The 19,416-nt window shown below is 40.4% G+C and overlaps 1 protein-coding gene across 1 annotated transcript in view; it reads left to right on the top strand.

Annotated features, from left to right (window-relative positions):
* LOC113234073 (zinc transporter ZIP11) overlaps positions 1–19,416 on the top strand; it is a 56,745-nt gene that overhangs the window by 34,598 nt on the left and 2,731 nt on the right. Inside the window, exons 5-6 of the mRNA XM_026469315.1 lie at positions 9,372–9,470; positions 15,855–16,013. Coding sequence (XP_026325100.1) covers positions 9,372–9,470; positions 15,855–16,013 — 258 coding nt within the window. The remainder of the gene's footprint in view (positions 1–9,371; positions 9,471–15,854; positions 16,014–19,416) is intronic.

Genomic DNA, 19,416 nt, shown 5'->3' with positions numbered 1-19,416 from the left:
TAGCATTTATTACGTACCTACTCGTTTCTGTTTTTTAAAATTCTAGCAACTATCAAAACCAATACACGCGTTTCTCAACAAGTAATACCATCCATATAAAGTAACTTTGTATATGGAAGGCCCCTTTGGCACGAATGAGTAACCGCGAAGGCTCGCGAGGAATGTTGCTTGCAGTCAAAGGAAATCCGCAACGGCGGCGCCTCTGCACGTACTCGTTAGCTGTTTGTTGTACGCCGTATTGCTCAGCCGTGATATCACGCTCATTTGCATTGATGATGTGATACAAAGGGCAACTTTAACGGTCGCAGTCGCACCAAATAAGGACTGTTTTTAAAGTCAATACACGCTGAGATACAAAAGTACACGAGGTGACCAACATAAACCTGGTACAATGCACAATTTAATTTTTCAAGAATTTGTACTATCGTCGTTTGGTGCTTAAGTTTATTTTTTATTTTCATTAATGTTAATTTATTGAATCGATTTGATAGATTTGTTTCATTTAAAACTATATTTTAAAATTAATTGGTTTTAAATATCATGCAGTGTAAGATACGAGTTGTTAACCACAAAGAAACAAACTAGTACCTAGTACGTTAAATAAATAAATAAAAGTATGTTGCGTCCGACCTAATATATATGAAGCAGTGATTTAGCGAAACCTTTTGAATGTGTGATAGGCGACATCATTTACATTGAACTATTTTTGTCAACTGCTTACATAAATGATCTTCTATATATAAATTTATTCTGGAATGTAATAGAGTTTTAGTAGCAGTAGAGCGCCTTGTGAAACCTTACCTATTTTTACCGCCAAGCGGTAATGTCAGCATTACTGTGTTCCGGTTTGAAAGGGTAAGGGTGCTGGTGATATTATAGGCACATGGGACTTGTTAACTTATGTCTCAGGGTTACGGGCGAAAGCTCTGAGTGGCACTGCAACTGTTATGGACAGTCCTGCAGCTTACCAGCAGGCGCACAATTTGTTCGTCCCGTCACTTGATATTATAAAAAAAGAGACAAATTCGAGAAGAAATCCTACGTAACGTCTGCGACTTCTACTAAAATAAAGTAATGTGAGTCATGTTTTGGCGAGACGTCTCATCCCAATCGCGGAGACGAGACGACCTCAGTGATCCGACCTTATTTTTGAATTAGAATGCGGCTGTGTTTACATTTTTCTCCTTATTGTGACATTTTTGGCTAGTATCCAGATTGTGACATTGAACAAATGTTGATCACACACATACATTCGTTTTCCAGTCTCTCTCATAATCGCCTAAGATAGAAAGATACCATACATCAGGATATGTTCTCTTCCTCTCTAGACAGAGTAGTTCTCAGATTCTCAGGTTTTGCCAAATGTATTGTAAGCAATTTGAATAGAACTAAGTACAAAAGTTTTGGAATGTCACATAACTACCTACTGCTGTTGTTGCGACAACGAAATAGCTTCTTCGAAGAAAGTGTCATTATTCACTTTGCCCTATATTTAGACTTCTCGCTATTGTACTGTATGTTTATAGGCGGATGTGACTAGCCGTAACTGTATCGGGGCGACAATGCTCTATTCTTGTATTACTTGTAGGCACTTGCGTGGTTTACTGAAGCTAAAGTAAATTTGTCACTATTTCTTTTCAAAATGCCACATGATGTAACAACGTTAGTTAACTCTCAAGCAGATGGAGTGATGTTAACCTGTTTTAAGGTAGCCACGGGTCGTGTGTCGTGCCTAACCGCATTCCACGCAGTTCCCAATAAGAACTTCGTACATTAACGTTTTTCTACGTTTCAAGAAACGATGATTTTTATATTAAAACCCAAGCATTTCAAGCTTTACTATTCATTATTAAACAATATGCTAAATAGACAAATTCTAATAAAGAAAGGGCGGTGCGTGCGGTCCGGACACACAAAGAGTTTACGGTAACGCACTGTGCCACCTGACTCGACAAACAATCTGTGTTTCTCACAGGAAACCGACGATCGATCAAATCGCACCGGCGTCAGTATGCAAACAGACGCATCGGTAGATATGCTGCACTGAAACGACTTCGGCGCGAGTAGGACGCCGCTATATGCTCAGCATCGGGCATTGGGTGGAACGCAGCAAGTCCGGCATCAAATCCGTGCGCGTGCGCTTACGAATTGCATTCCCATACAGGGTAACGGCTCTCGTTCGCCTTTCTCGTTCCTACCAAAGGTCTTATAGCGGCCTCTCGTTCGTGCAACATGAATGAAGGCGCCATGGAATGCGGTCGCGTGACGTGCGCGGCGCCGACTCCGATCTCGATGCACTTCACTAGAAGAGGACTTCGTACTACCATTGTGCCTTTCTCAAACGTCTTGATGCAAATGCATACTCCTATCTTGAGATACTGTTTCAGTCGTTTAGGTACGTCTCTATGAGCTATCCTGTGAACATGCGAGTATCAATTCTGGAAATTGGTCAAGTGATTTCGCATACATACTGTTTGGTGCTAGTTTTGCGGTAAATGCACGTTGGAGAATAGATCTTACAATGTAGTGATGAGGAATGTCGGCGGCGACAGCGGCCAGCTTGCGGTGTGGTAGGCAGGGCCGGCGCTAGGCTGCCGGTATGCGGTGGTCGGCAAGGAGCGGGCGCGGGCATCGAGGTTGATGGACCACTTAGTGAAACCGGTCCGTGGGAGCCTTCTACATCTCCACAAACAACCAGAAACTCTCCTCTAGAATATATCACAACAAGAATTAATTTTGTTTCGAATAATTTCAATAAATTCCAACATATAATTAACATTTACTGGATTCTTGAATGTTGATAGTTTGATTAGTCATTTTAATGGTTCTCTTTTACAGTTAGTGATCTGAATGCGGTGTAAATTTTGTTTGGCAATCGAACAGTTTATCGTTATTGATGTTTCTCATCTCCATTGCGATGAAATTCGTTGATGTTAGAAGCAGTACGCTATTGATGGTCGCTATAGTTCTTTGATGGACCTCGTCCGATGTCAAATGTGCGGTGGTGGCGGGGCGGTAAGCCCGCGACCTGTCGCCCGCCCGCAATTCGTCGGCTCTCGTGTAATCTTTTACGCTTTCGAATGTTGATTATTAATTGCTCTCTCTCTCTCCTCTCTCTCTCTCTCTCTCTCTCTCTCTCTCTCTCTCTCTCTCTCTCTCTCTCTCTCTCTCTCTTTCTCTCTTTCTCTCTCTCAAGAGATATCACATTCCGATCATTCATCTCATCTTACAATTTGGCTATAATAATTTATTTTACTATGGTCTCATATTTTATGACCAGGATGTGCGGCATCTAGCTGTCTTTTTAGAGTTCTGTTTTTGATTTGTAGTTTCATTCATTCAACAGTTGTTACTATTGGCGAATAGACTGTTGATGAATGAGAAAGAAAAGTGTCTAAGTTAACCACTAGAGGCGCTGCTTACGCTCACCCCAAAACAGCTGTCAAAAACTTTTTATAAAAAATTAGCAAAAAGTAAGATTTCATGTTACTTATTTATAAAGTTGTAAAATGAAGAAAATTTTGATAAAATGAAAATTATTCAACGATGTTTATTAATTAATTTTAGATAGTTTTCGTATAAATGTTGACTTTTAGGTTCTTACAGTGGCGCTGGCTAATTGATTGTGGTTGCATTTCAAGCGTCGTATTCTTTCCCGATCATTTTTAAAGGTAACTGTATTTTGTTGCTTACACTCTGGACAGGTCCTTTCGTCTACTAGTATTAAAACGAAAATTAATTTCGATATAAATATAAAATTATTATGCAGTAACGTTACAACGTCCAGTTGATTAGTGTTACTTGTCTAAAAATGATTATCCTTAATTAAACAATAATAATCATTACGGTACCGATAAGCTGATTATTTATTTGTATAGACTGTTATTAGCGAAAATTTAATGACATTACTAGTGGCTATAGAAGTCGCAATAAACTAAGTACAGATGATATGCAAAAATTGCTGTTTAAAAAGCAAAATCAATAAGAATATAATAATATAAAATTGATATTATTATTATCCAATATAAATGTCAAGCTTCACATTATTTATAGAATGTGTTATTTCACATGTACATACATGAATCAGGTAATAATTACAATCTAAATGTCGAGTTACAAAAGCTAAGTCCAATACTATATTAGTAAGCAAAGCTGTACAAAATATCTTAGTTCGATCTACATTTATTGAGAAAATTTGACCATTGCGCTTTCCACATGGTAGCACTGAAGCTATTAGCAGAAGCTAATATTGTTGAGAGTCGTTTATATGCAATTTTAATCGAAGTGGAGCAGCGAATGCGCGGAGGTGTTGCGGCGCTGCAAGAGGCTGGTGCGGCCTGTAGCCTCCCAGCGGAGCCCCGCTGTCTGGCAGCTCGCCGTCCCCCTCTCCCCCCCGGCCCCCGCCGGTGCGCCGCCTCGCTACTAGCGCAACCACTTCGCATTGCCACTTCATCTACCACAGCACAACTATTATAAAGACATCGACTGTTCACTCATACAACTAACCCACTTGAGCTACCTTGGAATTCCGGCTTCGATGTTTCACGTTTTGCTTGAGACGAAATGCCAGCTGCTGGTGTCTACGCTCTCTCTTTTTTTATAATAGTCATCACGGAGCTTTTTGTCTTCGTTTATTTTGTATTATTCTGCGTTAAAAGTCATCATGATTGAAGGTAACTGTGGCAACTAGGTATAGCTCCTCAGTAATTTTGAAATGTAACTATCTCCATGGCGTTGGCCTAAATTACTTTGCTGACTATCCCAAGTTTACGTCTAGTTATAAATAATAAGTTATGTACTTTTATCGTAACCTTATAATTAAGAAGCAAATAATGATTCGTTTATCAAACAAAGCCATATTTAATCTGGAATGTTTTGAGTTTGATAAAGGAGTTTCACCGTGTTATTTACAAAAACTTTTAAGAGAACATTGAATTCTTGTATAGGTACTTACTATAATTTAGCATGAGTTAAGAAACAGATGTCTAAAGTAAAAAAATTCGTCACAACGTCATTCATATTTTAATAACTGTTGCTCCTAATCTAGGCAAAATTGGTCCCCTAAGTGAGAGCGAACATAATTTAATTACAATACTTTCGACTAATAAACAATAAATTATATCGGGTTTGCAGGGTTTGGCGATTCACTAACACTTTGGAAATGAAGCTTTTGTATCTATACTAAAATAGCCTATATTAGTTTTTATAAACAAACCAACGCTTTGAGCTGTTTATTGCTCCCATGAACTCGGCTGACCGTTAAATGTAAAAAGTTTATCCAGGTTGTAAAAACGATACAGGTACAAATTTTTGTGGTCACGTTATTGGCAAACATAGGTACCTACTTGAGTTGTAACTTCAAACAAGGAGGTCCAAGGGAAGTTTTTAATATCATATACAATGCAATAAGGTTAACCTACGCAAGTGCGAACACGTGCGGTTCAAGTTTAATACGCTATTGCCTCCGGACATATCTGTCTTCTAGAACTGTACTAAATGACAAGTTCCCAAATGTTGCGCTCCCATATAAATCAGCTATTATATACACCAAGCCATTTGATCGAGCTTATTTCTATCCATATTGTCACTCACACACGTACACTGTGGACAGTTTTAACGAAGGACCGCAACGTAGTGACGTGGATGACCCTCATTATAGCGCAGAATGTGGACATACATACATAGAGCCGGTATAAGAGATACGTGTGTATCTTTAGTTGATTGCGCATATTATTGGAAGGCTCTAATTGAACAAGTGTAGTGATGGTGGGTCGACCTCGGCCCAGCTCGGCGTGTACGTCCGATTGCGACAACGGCACCGAGGTTGTGCAAGTGGTCGATGGAAATTCCGGTGTCGCAGTATCGGCAAGTGTGCGGGCCTAGAGTCCTGCGCGTGCGCAGCGCTCCGCGAGGCCGCGGCATGAATGGAGCTGCGGTATGTAGGTCACGGTGTCGTCAATGGACCGACGGCGCAGGGCCCCGCACCGCCGCCTCTTGCGCCCCCATCGTGCCGTGAAAGTTGCCACTACTTTCGCGACTGTCGCTCAAATGAACGCAACAATTTACACTCTAACGCTCGAAAACTGAGTCACTTTTTGATTGCCGTCTTGGAACATTCACATCCGCTTCGGTGAGTCGTGCATGCCACAGAGAGGCAGCTGCGGCGAGAGCTCTACGCCAGTGGTGCATACAGTCGCATTCCGCTCGCACGGCACCAAATTTGGCCGCACCGTATGCTCGTGCTTAGGAATTCACTTCCGGGTAGGTCGAAAAGTGAAATGGACTCGTCTGTGATGTAATTGGAATTCGGATGTATCCGGAGACAGTGTTTCTCTGTTCACTTATAAAATTGGTATAGGTATCGGTTGACATAATAGCCCGAGAGCCGCTCCGCCGTTTCCGTGACACAGTAAACAGTCAAAGCGATGGACCATAAGATGAGTTTTTGCTACCACTTGCCCCTCCATAAGTTGCAAGATTTGTTTTACAAACTTATTAATTGATTATGTGAGTAGATTGATGACTTTCAACTTATTTGCTTTTAAAATATTCATCTACTTATAACAATAGACAAAAAATCTATCACAACTTAGGCAGTCGTTTTGGTGATGATTTTAGCAAACATATAGTAAAATAGTCGTGTTTGTTAGACAAATAAAGTAACATTGTATTCATAGAAACAGCTCAATAAGATAAGTTGTATGATTCAAATGAAGCGTTCGGTAGGTTGGTCGGTAGGCCGCCCTCATGCTGAGTTGGACGATCATTATACACATAGACCGCCTGCGGCTCCTCCTGCTCACATCCTAACCGTGCCGATGAGTTTCAAATTTGTTGGCTTTATCGAGTCGTAGATTATTTAAGGGCTGCTAACAGATGGACTACATGTCTGAAGTTAATGCAAGTCGAGATGGTCTGCATGCAGTCAAGATTTGACGGCTTTTGAAAGAGTCAGCTGCAGTTGAGGTGAACGATAGTCCGAGAATTAAAAGCAGCTATTGACATTCTTAAGAGGATACCACTTTAGTTAGTAGTATGGTGTTATTGAATGTTGTGTACACCTGTAATTGACTTGTGTATCAGAATTGTGCTCATGATTAGTTACGTTTATGTAATTGTTTTAATACACATGGTATTGATGTTCCTATGGTGAATAAATGAATAATAATTTTTTTTCAGTAATGGCAAAATGTAACAATTATTTGAATGTTTTATCAACAATGATAAAACTAAAACACAATTGGTGAAACTTTTCTTGATTTATTTTACATTTGCGCAATTTTTTTGAAATTTTTATTAATAAGAGCATCTGCTTTCATTTTTATCGCAACACCATCAGAGTATAGTCGGGGGTCGGGAGTGCGATGACAAATAACAAATGGAGGATTTCGATACTGATATGTTTATTTCTTTTATGAAAAGTAAAGTCAACATTTGGAATCATAAACGTTCTGAATACAGTGACAAGCTACAAGTAACATCTTTGCTTCTATTTCGACATCAACAAATAAGTTTATATACTCTAGCTGCTGAGCTAGGCACGCGGCGATAGCTGCCTGCAGTCAGTGTCGACTGCATGTAGTCGTATATATCAACTTCGCTCGTGCAGTCCGTCTGGTAGCAGCTTAAATCCTACGAGCCAATGATACAAACCGTCTCATTGCAAGATTGGAGAAATGATGAGCAAAATTTTTAACTAAAACTACATCTCTTGACATTAACATACTAATAATTATGTTCATAATCTAGTATTGAAAGGAACTGTTAAAATAAAAATCAATAAATACTGTCATGAACTCTTACAAAAAAAGTAGTACTTTGTAAGAAATGACTGATAGTGATATATCTTTTCAACTCTTTAATTTTGTTTCATCAGAAAAAGGTTGATTTCGACTTACATCGAACGTGGACGCAAGTGGCGGCATTTCCCAAACTTGTGAATGTGCCGAATGTAACTGGTGTGTCTTAACTGATCTGAGCGGCGCGCACGCAGCTTTCACCGAGCTCAAAGGCTTCGCTGCCACCGTGCATGTTTATTAAGTTAACCATTTTAACAGGAATTCCCAGCCTTCCGTTTACGTCGCTATTAGTACTTACTTACTTCATATGTTGCTTGCCGAGCTCGCATGTTTCACTTCCCAAAACGCTACCTTTCTTTCAGTCAGTTCGTTATACCATTTTTCGAAAAATATTTTTAACTATACATTTTCGCTCCTTTATATCTATTTAATAAATATACGTTTAACATGGACAAACAATGAATGATGAATTACAATTTTTTTAAATATACCTAGTTACCTAATTCCAACAAATAGATATTATTGTAATGTTCTCGAAACAGTTCTATGATTGTTGTACGTATCAGTTGAAATTGCATCCTTAACAGGAAGACGACTGGCGGATAAAGTTAACGGGCTTCTATTAAGTGGACCACATCTGAGCCATGTCCTGACCCTCAATTACGTCGCGAGCAGTTGTTCTGATAGCTCGGAACTGTCCATTATGCAAATAGTATGTTATTATGTAATGTAACCTTTAGCTGCGGGAACAGTTGAGTTTAACGGTGATAGAGGCTGTACAGTTAGCCGCATTCCTAGCGCGAGCCGCGGGTGAGGGTGCAGCGCGCGGGCGGGGGTCGGCCCGGCCGCGTGTGGAATGCGCCCGAGCAGCAACATCTCCCTCTTGCTATAATTCTTGTCACATTACTAGGACTTACATCAACAGTCCGTTACACATGCTTTTGCATTAACGCTACGACTGTTGCCCTTGCTAACTGTCGATCGTCGCAAAATTTTTCACTCATTTTAATATGTTGACTAACCACAATTATTTTTTAAGACAACAAGAGATTAATATCTACTATCACCGTTGAGTCGCCATTGTAGATTATTGTCAGAACAGTATGGAGTAGCTGAACCTGTAAACACACGAGAGGCTGAGAGGGCGTGGGCGGCCGCCTGCCGCCCGCCCCTGCTTGCCACTCTACACATGTGTGCAGCTCATGTCGGTTTTCATTAACGCATTTGTCACTCACCTTGTTCATAATTATTTGTTTTATCTAGGCAAACAAAAAAGCACACAAAATTGGGATTGACGTCATCACTCTCTTGAAACGCATTAAAAAAATGTAACATAACGCATATGCCTATGTACCTACCTATATCATAATTTATATTTGAGATTGTGTACCCGAAGGGTGAATAAATCTTAAATGACGTAATAATCGTAAATAGAATAAGCAGTTTTTTGAGACATTATTTGTGAGACAAAATCCGAAGCGTAGTTATACAGCTGCATGTACATGTGTGTCTTACAGAAACTGTTAACATTGTTAAAAATTAATTTTTGAGAACGTAATTTTTTGTTCATAGGAATCTGGCGTTAGGCATTGGCATTCAGAACTTCCCAGAAGGACTGGCTGTCAGTCTGCCACTACAAGCGGCTGGGTTCTCCGTGTGGAGAGCATTCTGGTAAGTCTGTTGACCTCTATTTACTCACTTGAATTCTTTGATGAACAGGGCATGTCATTGTTCAAACTTGAGAATAAAATACTGTCCACGTGAATGCGCCGGCGCGGCCGAGTCGCCCGTCGTCGTTAGGCCGGATGCCAACGCAGCCAGACTGGCCGACCCCATTCCTGTTCAGGCTAATTCATTTACCGACTACTGCTGGACCGAACTCCAATGCTCACGACACGTACTTCGCTTACAATCGACGTTTAACGTCTTATCTCTCAACTGGGTCTAAGTCCTTTCTATTGCACTGTGTTCACTATTTACTTTAAATTTGGTTAGATATCTTCAGTACTTATTTACATGGTTGTACAGCTGTGTCCCTTTATGCTTCGAATAATGCTGCAATAGTCATATCAGCTTTTTCAAAGTTTCCTACTCGTATAGTATATAATAATACCAGTTATACCAACATCCTATAATACGGGTAAAAAATAAACGTGATTCTCAAATATTCCTTAAACACAGATATTTGAGAAGAAATATTTTCAGAAAAGTAGTCGTCATTTACTTTTAGGCGTTTACTTTTTATTAATCATTACGGTTGGTTATTAATAGGCCGAGGTAGCGACTCTACATTCCATTCGTATATTAAATTTACTCTAAAATTTTCCGCGTCTGTTACCATAAAGAAGTAATTTAAACGTGCATAGAATGAAGTCGATCTGCTTACTCATGGTGGTATACAAGTACGTGCGCGTTGTAAACGTTACCAAATAGGTAAAAGTTGTAAATAGTCGCATTCCTCAGTGTTCTCGGAACCACCGTGGCGCCGCTTGGCCGGTACTCTGTGCCGCCGCCGTCGTCTGCGCTAGCTATAAAATACAAATACCCGCACTTTGGATATTTCTCTTGCGACTTAGAATGTCGGGGATGAACAAAATAAAATAAAAAATGGATAATTGTTTTGTTTAAAGTCTGATTCATTAATTTTTGAAAATTGTAAAGTCGTTCACACACGATTTAAATGTACAAACTGTTCCTTGAGTTAAAACTGATGATTAAATTAAATTAATGACTTCAAAGGCATTAATTTAAAATAGAAGTATTTATTACTTTATGTAAATTGAAAGTATACATGGGTATTTACATGGTCCTTAAAAATTTTATGAAAACTAACATATTTCATCAATCTTCATATTTCCTTATCATTATTTTATGATAAATTCTCGCCGAGACGGCCAACAAACACAGCTGCTTCGAACTTTGCGTGATACAAACGGTTGCAAGAATGCGAGAGTCGGAATCCTGCTCGGACGAGGGCTTGAGGGGGAATGCGCGAGCGACGACCCGCGCGCTCGCGCCACCCTTGCGATATCGGGTGCACTTTGTACAAAAAAACATGCTTAAGCTCCTTTTTCAACATCTTGCATCAATATTTTCCATTATTACTTTAACAACTTTCGTAACCCTCGTCTGGAACATCTTTTCTAAGTACTAAGTATACAAATGGCAGCTTTCTAAAAACTGTACGATATAGCTTTTTATCTATTTCGATAGCGCCCCTAGTTTATAAATACAATCATTGAAGCATTGCTAAAATAACTGCGGACCAATGCAGTTTTTTCGTAAAGGTATCGAAGGAAAAACAGCTTTCTACATTTTGGTAGTTGAGTAAAGCATGTAGCTATTTAATATTCGTTGCTCAGTAATAAGAATACTTAACATATTATTATGTGGTTTCGTAAGATGTAATATCCAATTCTTGCTATGACCAGAATCCTTGATATGTGGAATACGTGTTTATGGAGTTGTAATATAACCGTAAGATCGCAGTGGAATGTAAGTAGCAAGGAATGCAGCTCTGGCAAGCATTACCCTCCTCAACTCACGTCCCGTCCCTACACAATCGCGGGGAAAAACTGCTTGTTGGCTTATCAAGACAGACATTTTAACTGCATTGTTTGTCATTATCCTGACAGCGAGCGTACTCCTCAAATTAACTATTATTATAATTGTGCTCTTAAACGACATCTGTAGTAAAATGTTGTTCTGTAAAATGATAGCAGCCTACCTACCTACCTATCCGAATAATGTATTTATTTAAGGCTCCGGCTTGCAAAGATTCTGAATGCCCATTTTAAAGTTAGAAGGTTATTTAATTTATTGTCTCTAACAACCCAAACCAAGATTGTTCGATCTTTGTATTAATAATTATAACAAACTAGTGGAATAATTTCACAAAACGTAATTGAATAACAATTCAATAAAAATTTAAAACTCAAACCAACTTAAAGTAAATAAACGTTTGTTGCATTATGTTGTTATAAAAACATTCAAATAGATGGGTCCGTTTCTCATATAAAACCAGGGACATTTCAATCGGACCCTTTATCATTCGTTATCTGCCTCACAGGAAACATTTCAGATACAGGCTGAAAAATTCCAAAAACACTTGATTAATCAAATCAATGACTTGGAAATTTGTTACATCTCATGTCGTCTCTTGAAGCGTAAAGTTTACTGAGTTTTTTGTTCCGATATATGACATAATCAGATCAAACACCGAATATGGTGAACATTATTGCAGACAATGCGTCTAGCTAGTGTATAAGCAATGACTCATAACGACGTAGCAAACAAAGCTTACGCATCGAATATCTAGGTGCCCCATTCTTTATAAACTTACATGGTTTGTTATGAATGCATTTAGGTATATGATGACACCAAATAGAAAACTTAACTCGGGAGGTTGTGTACCTCAAACGCGAGTCGACGTTTGTAGAAACGGCAAGCGCGGCTTTATGCTCGCGTCGCTGCAAAGTGGTTCTGTGCGCAGTGGGGTCGGGAAGTGATTGCTAACTGGACCCGAGAAAGTCGTCTATTTCGAAATTTTAGCGTTGCGTGTTGGGTGTACGATGTGTCGCTGCGGTGCCACGAAGTCTGGTACGCTGCGGCGAGAGGACGGACGGCGGCGCGCTGTCTGCATGTTCTTCCGGACCACACCCGTTCGACCAGTCGCAGCGCGCCGCCCGCTGCCCGCCTCGGGCGATCGGCCTTCAAAGTTAAATAATTAAATCGAGAGAGCGACGCCGCGACCGCAGCCGCCGCCGCCGCCGCCATAGCGCGGGCCTCGAAGAAGCGGTCGCGGAAGGCGGTGCCAGCCTTGGTGGCGCTGATCTGCGCAATCGAGGCCGGTTTGTGGTGCGCATATTGCGTCGTTGCCGCGCCTAATCTTCTCGAACACCTTCCTGGACCATTCAATCACTTTTGGTCGGTGACGACTTATACAAAGGAATTTGAAGTAATTGACAACTCCGAGCCGATCCTATCAATCTTTTGTCTATAATTTAAATGCCAAATATCATAGATACAATCATCGACAGTAAAGACTGCAACACATTCTTTTAATACTATGAAATGAACAATCACTATAAAAGGGAAATGAAACTATGTTTCTGGAGTTAAATCACGTGTATTTGTTTTTTCACAAACCGAAGTTTCGGGCCCTTTACAGGGCCCAGTTTACCAGTTATATAACTGGCTGAAGACTGTACCACCTCAGTCAACCGTGACCATGGGACCTGTAAAGGGCCCGAAACGTCGGTTTGTTTGAAAAAACAAATATACGAGATTTAAATCCGGAAAAATAGTTTCATTTCCTATGTGTAACAATCGCGAAAACCTAAGAACTCGATATAATTACTATAAACTTAACAATACAGGAGTATAAAACCAAGTGTAGTGAGTGTTAGACAGAAAAAGTTCCAATTGATTTGGCCACGTAGTTTGCATTATTTAGGTATATATTACTAAATAGACACACTGGCATAGGTAATAGACTAGTGCATCAATATATGTCCTCTGAAATTTTGGAGCTTCGCTAAGATTTTCCTAATCGTTTTCTCTCCTTTCTATTTTGGTCAGATTCATTTGACCACCACCTACAACCTATATTTGATGTCATTGTCTGTCCTATGGCCGCCATTCTGTTAAATGTCATTACATTAGCGAAACCTTCCTATTACGTTACTATGTCAGCAGAGTGGTGAAAATTCAAGTCAGTTAAAGAAAAGAAATCTGCGGATAAGGGGATCTCTTCATGCTGGGCAGTGTTTGGAAAGCTGCGCCAAATCTTTTCGTTAAAACACGACAGAGCCTAAAAACTATATCTTTTAGTGCCTCCTTCGCTTCCTTACAGCAATTACGTGTCGAGCCGAAACGTGGACACAATGTAACGGTAAAGCTAGTTCACAAACTAAAAATCATTTATGGAAAGGCACTTATTATATACTATTATGTAGCACTTTAGTTTCGAAACGCAGTAATCCGTCACAAAACTAAAAAATACTGACATAGCTCTAAAGGTTAGCAGGCTATGTAGTAATGTGGCAGAAGGTTGGACACATGGATCGCAGAACAGTTACCGTTGGTACAAGCGTGGTCTAGTGGATACCGGGTCCGAGTAAGTGTCGCTAGATCTGCAGAAGATGGCTGAAAGCGAAAGAATACCAGATTGTAGCGCGTAGGTGATGTCTATGTATAGCAGTTAATCGCAGTGGACTGGTAATATTGTAAATTATCAATCTCTTAAGTCTACTGAGTTAGTGCATTGCTCTTGTCTAATTGATCGGAATCTTCAAATCACTTAAATTATCTCGGGTTTGTGAACTAACCAACTCTTCAATAAGCAAAATTTGATTATAATACAATCGCGCTTTCGACATTTTGAAGCTTTTATTTAAATTTAAGTTAGTTATTGAGTGACGGGTATCCTGTTTTATGGCTTGTCGGCGGCTTAACAGTCAACCGATTCTGCGAATCGGTGGATATTGTCGCAAATTGCCGCTTTCGCCACCCGCTGAATAATGCATGCGATAACATAACATCACGTCGCTGTCAGCCTACCTACTCACCGCCCGCGCCTCATACACCGCCCGCGCCTCATACACCGCCCGCGCCTCATACACCGCCTGCGTGCCTCTTAGTCTGCGTTTGCGCCCGCCCAGCGCTTCGCATGATCGCATTCCGCCCTAGATCATACTTTGTAACTTATTCTTGTGAATAACAAATCACTGAAAATTTCTGTACATTAAGCAGCATTTCAGCTGTTGTAGTTTTTGTCTAAGAAAACCTAAGATATAGTAGTCAGCGGTGGTTAAAGTTGAGATGCTGTCAACATCATTATGACCTGAAGAGGAATATTATTTGGTACAGTCGTTGATAGACGACAGCGCTGCCGTTCAGTAGCGGCGAAGGTATGTGCAGGGCCGCCGCCGTCGTGTGGGGTGTCCCTGGCGGCGTTTCCCACAGCGCGGCTTCTCGACCAGTTCGTAGGAATGTGGTCGCGGCACCGGCCCGCACTTTCACCAAAACAATTCGTTAGCGACCTCTTTCGGCATCGCACCGTACCCGTACTTGCTCTTCACTACCCCGCCTGCCTCCAGCACATGCGAAAATTACTAACACAGTCGTACATCATACTTCTTAAACGGAAAAGGACCTAATAATTGCGCCTCTGAAATGATACCCAATAATAAATTATTTGCCTTTCAAATAATCCATACAACAATTCAATTCCAAAGTTAAATAATCTTTATTTCATAATTAAAAAATTACACTTGAAAACCTCACATTCCCTGAGAAGAATGAGCAAGAAACTGTAGGGGTTGCTCTTTGTAAATATTTGTACGCATTTATTATTTACAATATTTATTTCATACATCACCATCAATCAAGACAAGCTGCGAGATTTAAATCGGTCACTACCACGGATTTTTTGACGGAAGCTGTATAATAAATAAAGTTTATTATAATGTTTTGTTTCACTATTCATAGACATACTATATCAAGAATGGCAAATTTTTAATATCCGCCGGAGTATAAACCAAAATCTTGCTACAGAAGCGTATACATTGCCCCTTAAATGTATTTCTCTCTTTGTGAAGACGGTTTCCAACATAATTTTCCTTCGTTAGTTTTTTTTTATGATACTAAGTGATGGGACGAACAAGTCGTGCGCTTGATGGTAAACAACACGCCAGCCCATAACAATTGCAATGCCACTCAGAGCTTTAAATCGCAAAGTGCACTGCCTCAGCGCCCATCACCCTGAGACATAAGTCGAAAAGTCCCATGTGCCTGTAATTTCACCAGCACCCTTGTCCTTCAAAACCGGAACGCAGTAATGCTCACATTACTGCTTGGCGGCAGAAAGAGATAAGGTGGCAGTATTTTCCGGGATGAGCACACAATGAGCTCTACTGCTAGCCTGTTTTATCGAAATTAGACCTGAACGTGTAAAAAACCATTGGATTCTCTTCTTACATCCTAACCTACGTCGTTCGCAATCTGTATTCTTTCTACTGTACTCGAGGTTGGAATCTTATTACTTGTCGACAGGTATGGCCAGTTATCTGGCATGGTGGAACCAGTATTTGGCGTGCTGGGAGCAGTCGCAGTGGCAGCTGCTCGCCCCGCACTACCCTATGCGTTGGCATTCGCTGCTGGCGCAATGATATACGTCGTCACTGACGACATCATCCCGGAAGCCAATGCTTCGTAAGTATTTGTTTTTGTATACGTATTAAAATAAGTTCACTCCTCAAGTGTCCCTTCGAAATACAACGCACGATTGAATGGAAGCAGATAGTTACCTTGATGAGTTCATACATATGCGGAGCTGAACCCACTTGAAAAATAAAAAATCCGTTTGTAGATTAGATATTTTCCATTTCGCATACTTTGCAATTACTTTTTTCATTGTGTAGTGCCTCTGAGATGACGCTGAATGCTTTTCTAATTCTAACCTTATCTATTTTACATCAATCTATTCTCGTTAACATTTTGATAATCGTGAGAAATTATTTGATTTATGTACGGTCATAAATAGTTTAGATATGTAAAATGAAAACCATAAAATCAAATTTAACTAGGCGATACTCTATAGAGAATAAAATTGTTCCTTAACTGATAAAATTGTCGAAATTTTTTATCTAAGGACGTATATGAGTTGCAATAGAATTATACTTATATTTTTTTGCGCCGATGCCCGATTCCCCCTCCTGTTACAATAGGAGCCGGAGGACAAGCAAGAGAGCTGGCCTTGGGATTGACCTCAAAAGAAGCAAAGGACGAGCAGACCTTTGTTCTGACCCTTGCAAGACGCAGCCGTCGGGGCTTTGAAGCCGAAACGGACAGATAGCGTCACCCTTTATGCGCATCTCCAAACTAGTGTATAAATTCGGCGTTTTCGTTTCTATTAAAATCTTTGCCTGATGAATGAATATTTTTTAATGAAAAATATTTTTTTTTTATAACGTTATTCAGGAAACATAGGATGTTTATCACAGATACAAAATTAATGTTAGCGAGCTCCTGTCATAATTGGATTGACGAGGGCCGCGCCAGTGTCGGCGCTGATTGTTCTGATTCATGTCAGCATTTCGACAGATTCAGATTTGACATACGGTTGTTAACCGTCAATAGTTTGAGGCTCGTTAGGGTGAGAGCGAAGGACAAAAGTAAAGTTTCGTAGACACTTCCCCTTAGCGACAGTGTACTTATTGTCAGTTTTTACATTGTCCGGCACCGGTCCTGATACCTTTCCGGACCGCCTGGACTAGTCTGGCGAGGAACGTTATTGACTTGATTGTTCACATTATACGCTCGTTTTATACAACGACCTCTTTAGATTTGACAATATCGTGCGTAACCGCTTTCGATGTGCTTCACTGTATTATTAAGGGAACTTTTACATTGTAGTATTTATGTACCGCTACTTCGATAAATATATCGGTGTATGATCGGTTTCAGTTCGCAAGTAATTATAAGGCCCATCATATGTTGCACCTGGTAACATGAAAAGACGTTCTGCCTTTTAACTATTACGAGTTTGCCCTTATCAATGGCTACTAAAAAATTACCACATGTAAACGAAATTAATTAGAGAGAGCATAGATATACAGCGCAGGCGCACCTGACACTTCTTCGCGAAACATGCGCGCGCATCGCTTAGCTCGATTAGCGTCATTATAAAACATGACTGTTTGTCGCACGCGCAAACCTTTACTATTTGCAGGAGAGCACATCGCTATTAGAACCTGATGGCCTTTATCCTTTTATATTAAAGGATTAATTGAATAGTCATTTTATTTCAAATACCATTATTGTTGAATATGAGCGCCATTCTGGTAAGAGAAAAAATTTAGGACCCGGTGAAACATTTAAACTTTTAAAAAGGCAATTGAAACTAATAAAAGAAAAAAAAATACAATGTGATAATGATAACGTGCAATAAGACACGGTTGAATAAAAAAAATGACGTTCAAATAATGTTCATCAACAATTAAACTAGTTGAAGAGGAAAGGAAGAAAGGAAAGGAGAAAACATTTGCAGAGACAATAGTTACGCAGTGCAAGCGGCACGTGACGTGTCGGCGCGCGGTGCGCCGACGGCGGTGGCGACGTCGCGACGCAAATACTCTGCCCGAAATAGCGGCGCGCCGTCTGACACCCCGGACATGGCACCAACGTCTCGACTGCCCTTACAATACTAGTTTTTATGTGACTCTTCCTTGTTGTAAATTTCATTATCACCATGTCTCAGACAGCAAGAGCAGAGTCTGTATTTGGTGAAAAAGTTAGTTGCAGTGGGGTTGGTTATAGAATTGATACACGTGTGACCCAATGACTTCTAAACGCTAGATGGTACGACGATGACGTATGACTAGTAGAATCTAATCGCGAATAGCTTAAGATCAGACTTTCAGTTTCTTCAGGTCAGATCGAGCCAGCTTTTAGAGCTGAAGTGGAATAAGTGTGGACTGATAATGACGCGCTCGATCGGGTAAGCGCTCAGATGAGCTGTGAGTTAGCAGCACTGGACTGTATGGACGGATTATGATCGCGCATTATGGAGTAAATTCGGCGCGGCTGTGCCGCAGCTGCAGCCACGCGTGGGTTTGTCACCGTCTCGCCACTGTCAATAATAATAATATACGAAATAACGCGTTTGTGCCGGGATAAGGCCGGTGACACCGCTCTAGTTTGTCTATAGGGTGACGTCATCGTCTGGGAATCCGGCGCGCCGGCCGACTCTCCCTGACCTACCTCCAGATTGCGCATCCCGGGTGCAACTAGGCTCTTTGCCCACCCCTCAAGAAATCCCTCAATTACAACGGTGTAAAGAGCTATACCGCTTTTGAGCTATACCGTTTCTCAAATATACAACCCTTATCGCTTTACAATTTTCGTGAGACAACTTTTTTGATGTTTGTTGTAACATCCTTAATGACAAAGGCTAACTATTTATATTAATAGAAAATTAATATCATGTAGTATTTAGGTGACTGATATTTTACGTAAACTCTTCAGTAAAATATGGCTAAAGCTCCATATGAAACATCTGTACGTACGAGGCTAGTACATAGTTTTGGAGTAACGTATTTATAGAACGATATGTTTTGATAATCTTGACATGCAATGATATCGCAAATGATCGCATTCTACAAAGCTGTATCCGGATTTTGTAAAGTTTATCAACCAATTTAAGTTCACGTTAGCTCAGCGCGTTGTTTATTAGAAATTCGTCAGGTCTTGGCGCGATGTCAGACTACATTTAGGTGCGAGTCGTGAAGCCAGGGGTTTCCCATCACACGTGATCAGAATAGTCGCATACTCCTTAACACTACTTGGGTCGTTTGTTACTGGATATTACAAATAGTTACTGCAGTTAACAACTACAAGTAAAATATCTACCGATTTTTGAGATTCCAGACATTCCCTTCTCACGCGTTTAGTTTTAGAGCCTTATAACTCTGGTGATTTGCGAGCGATCTGAATGCGACGCAACAGCGCGGCGTGCGCGCTCTCAAATCGCCAAGCGGCTGCGATCGCGTCGCGTGGTCGCGGCAGGGACTCTTAGGATTTGTACAGATCATGTTTGTTATTCTAGTTTTGACGG

Source organism: Hyposmocoma kahamanoa, unplaced genomic scaffold (genome assembly GCF_003589595.1).
Source record: "Hyposmocoma kahamanoa isolate Upper Pololo Valley unplaced genomic scaffold, ASM358959v1 81, whole genome shotgun sequence".
Lineage (NCBI taxonomy): Eukaryota > Metazoa > Arthropoda > Insecta > Lepidoptera > Cosmopterigidae > Hyposmocoma > Hyposmocoma kahamanoa.
This window is presented reverse-complemented; position numbering and strand designations above follow the sequence as displayed.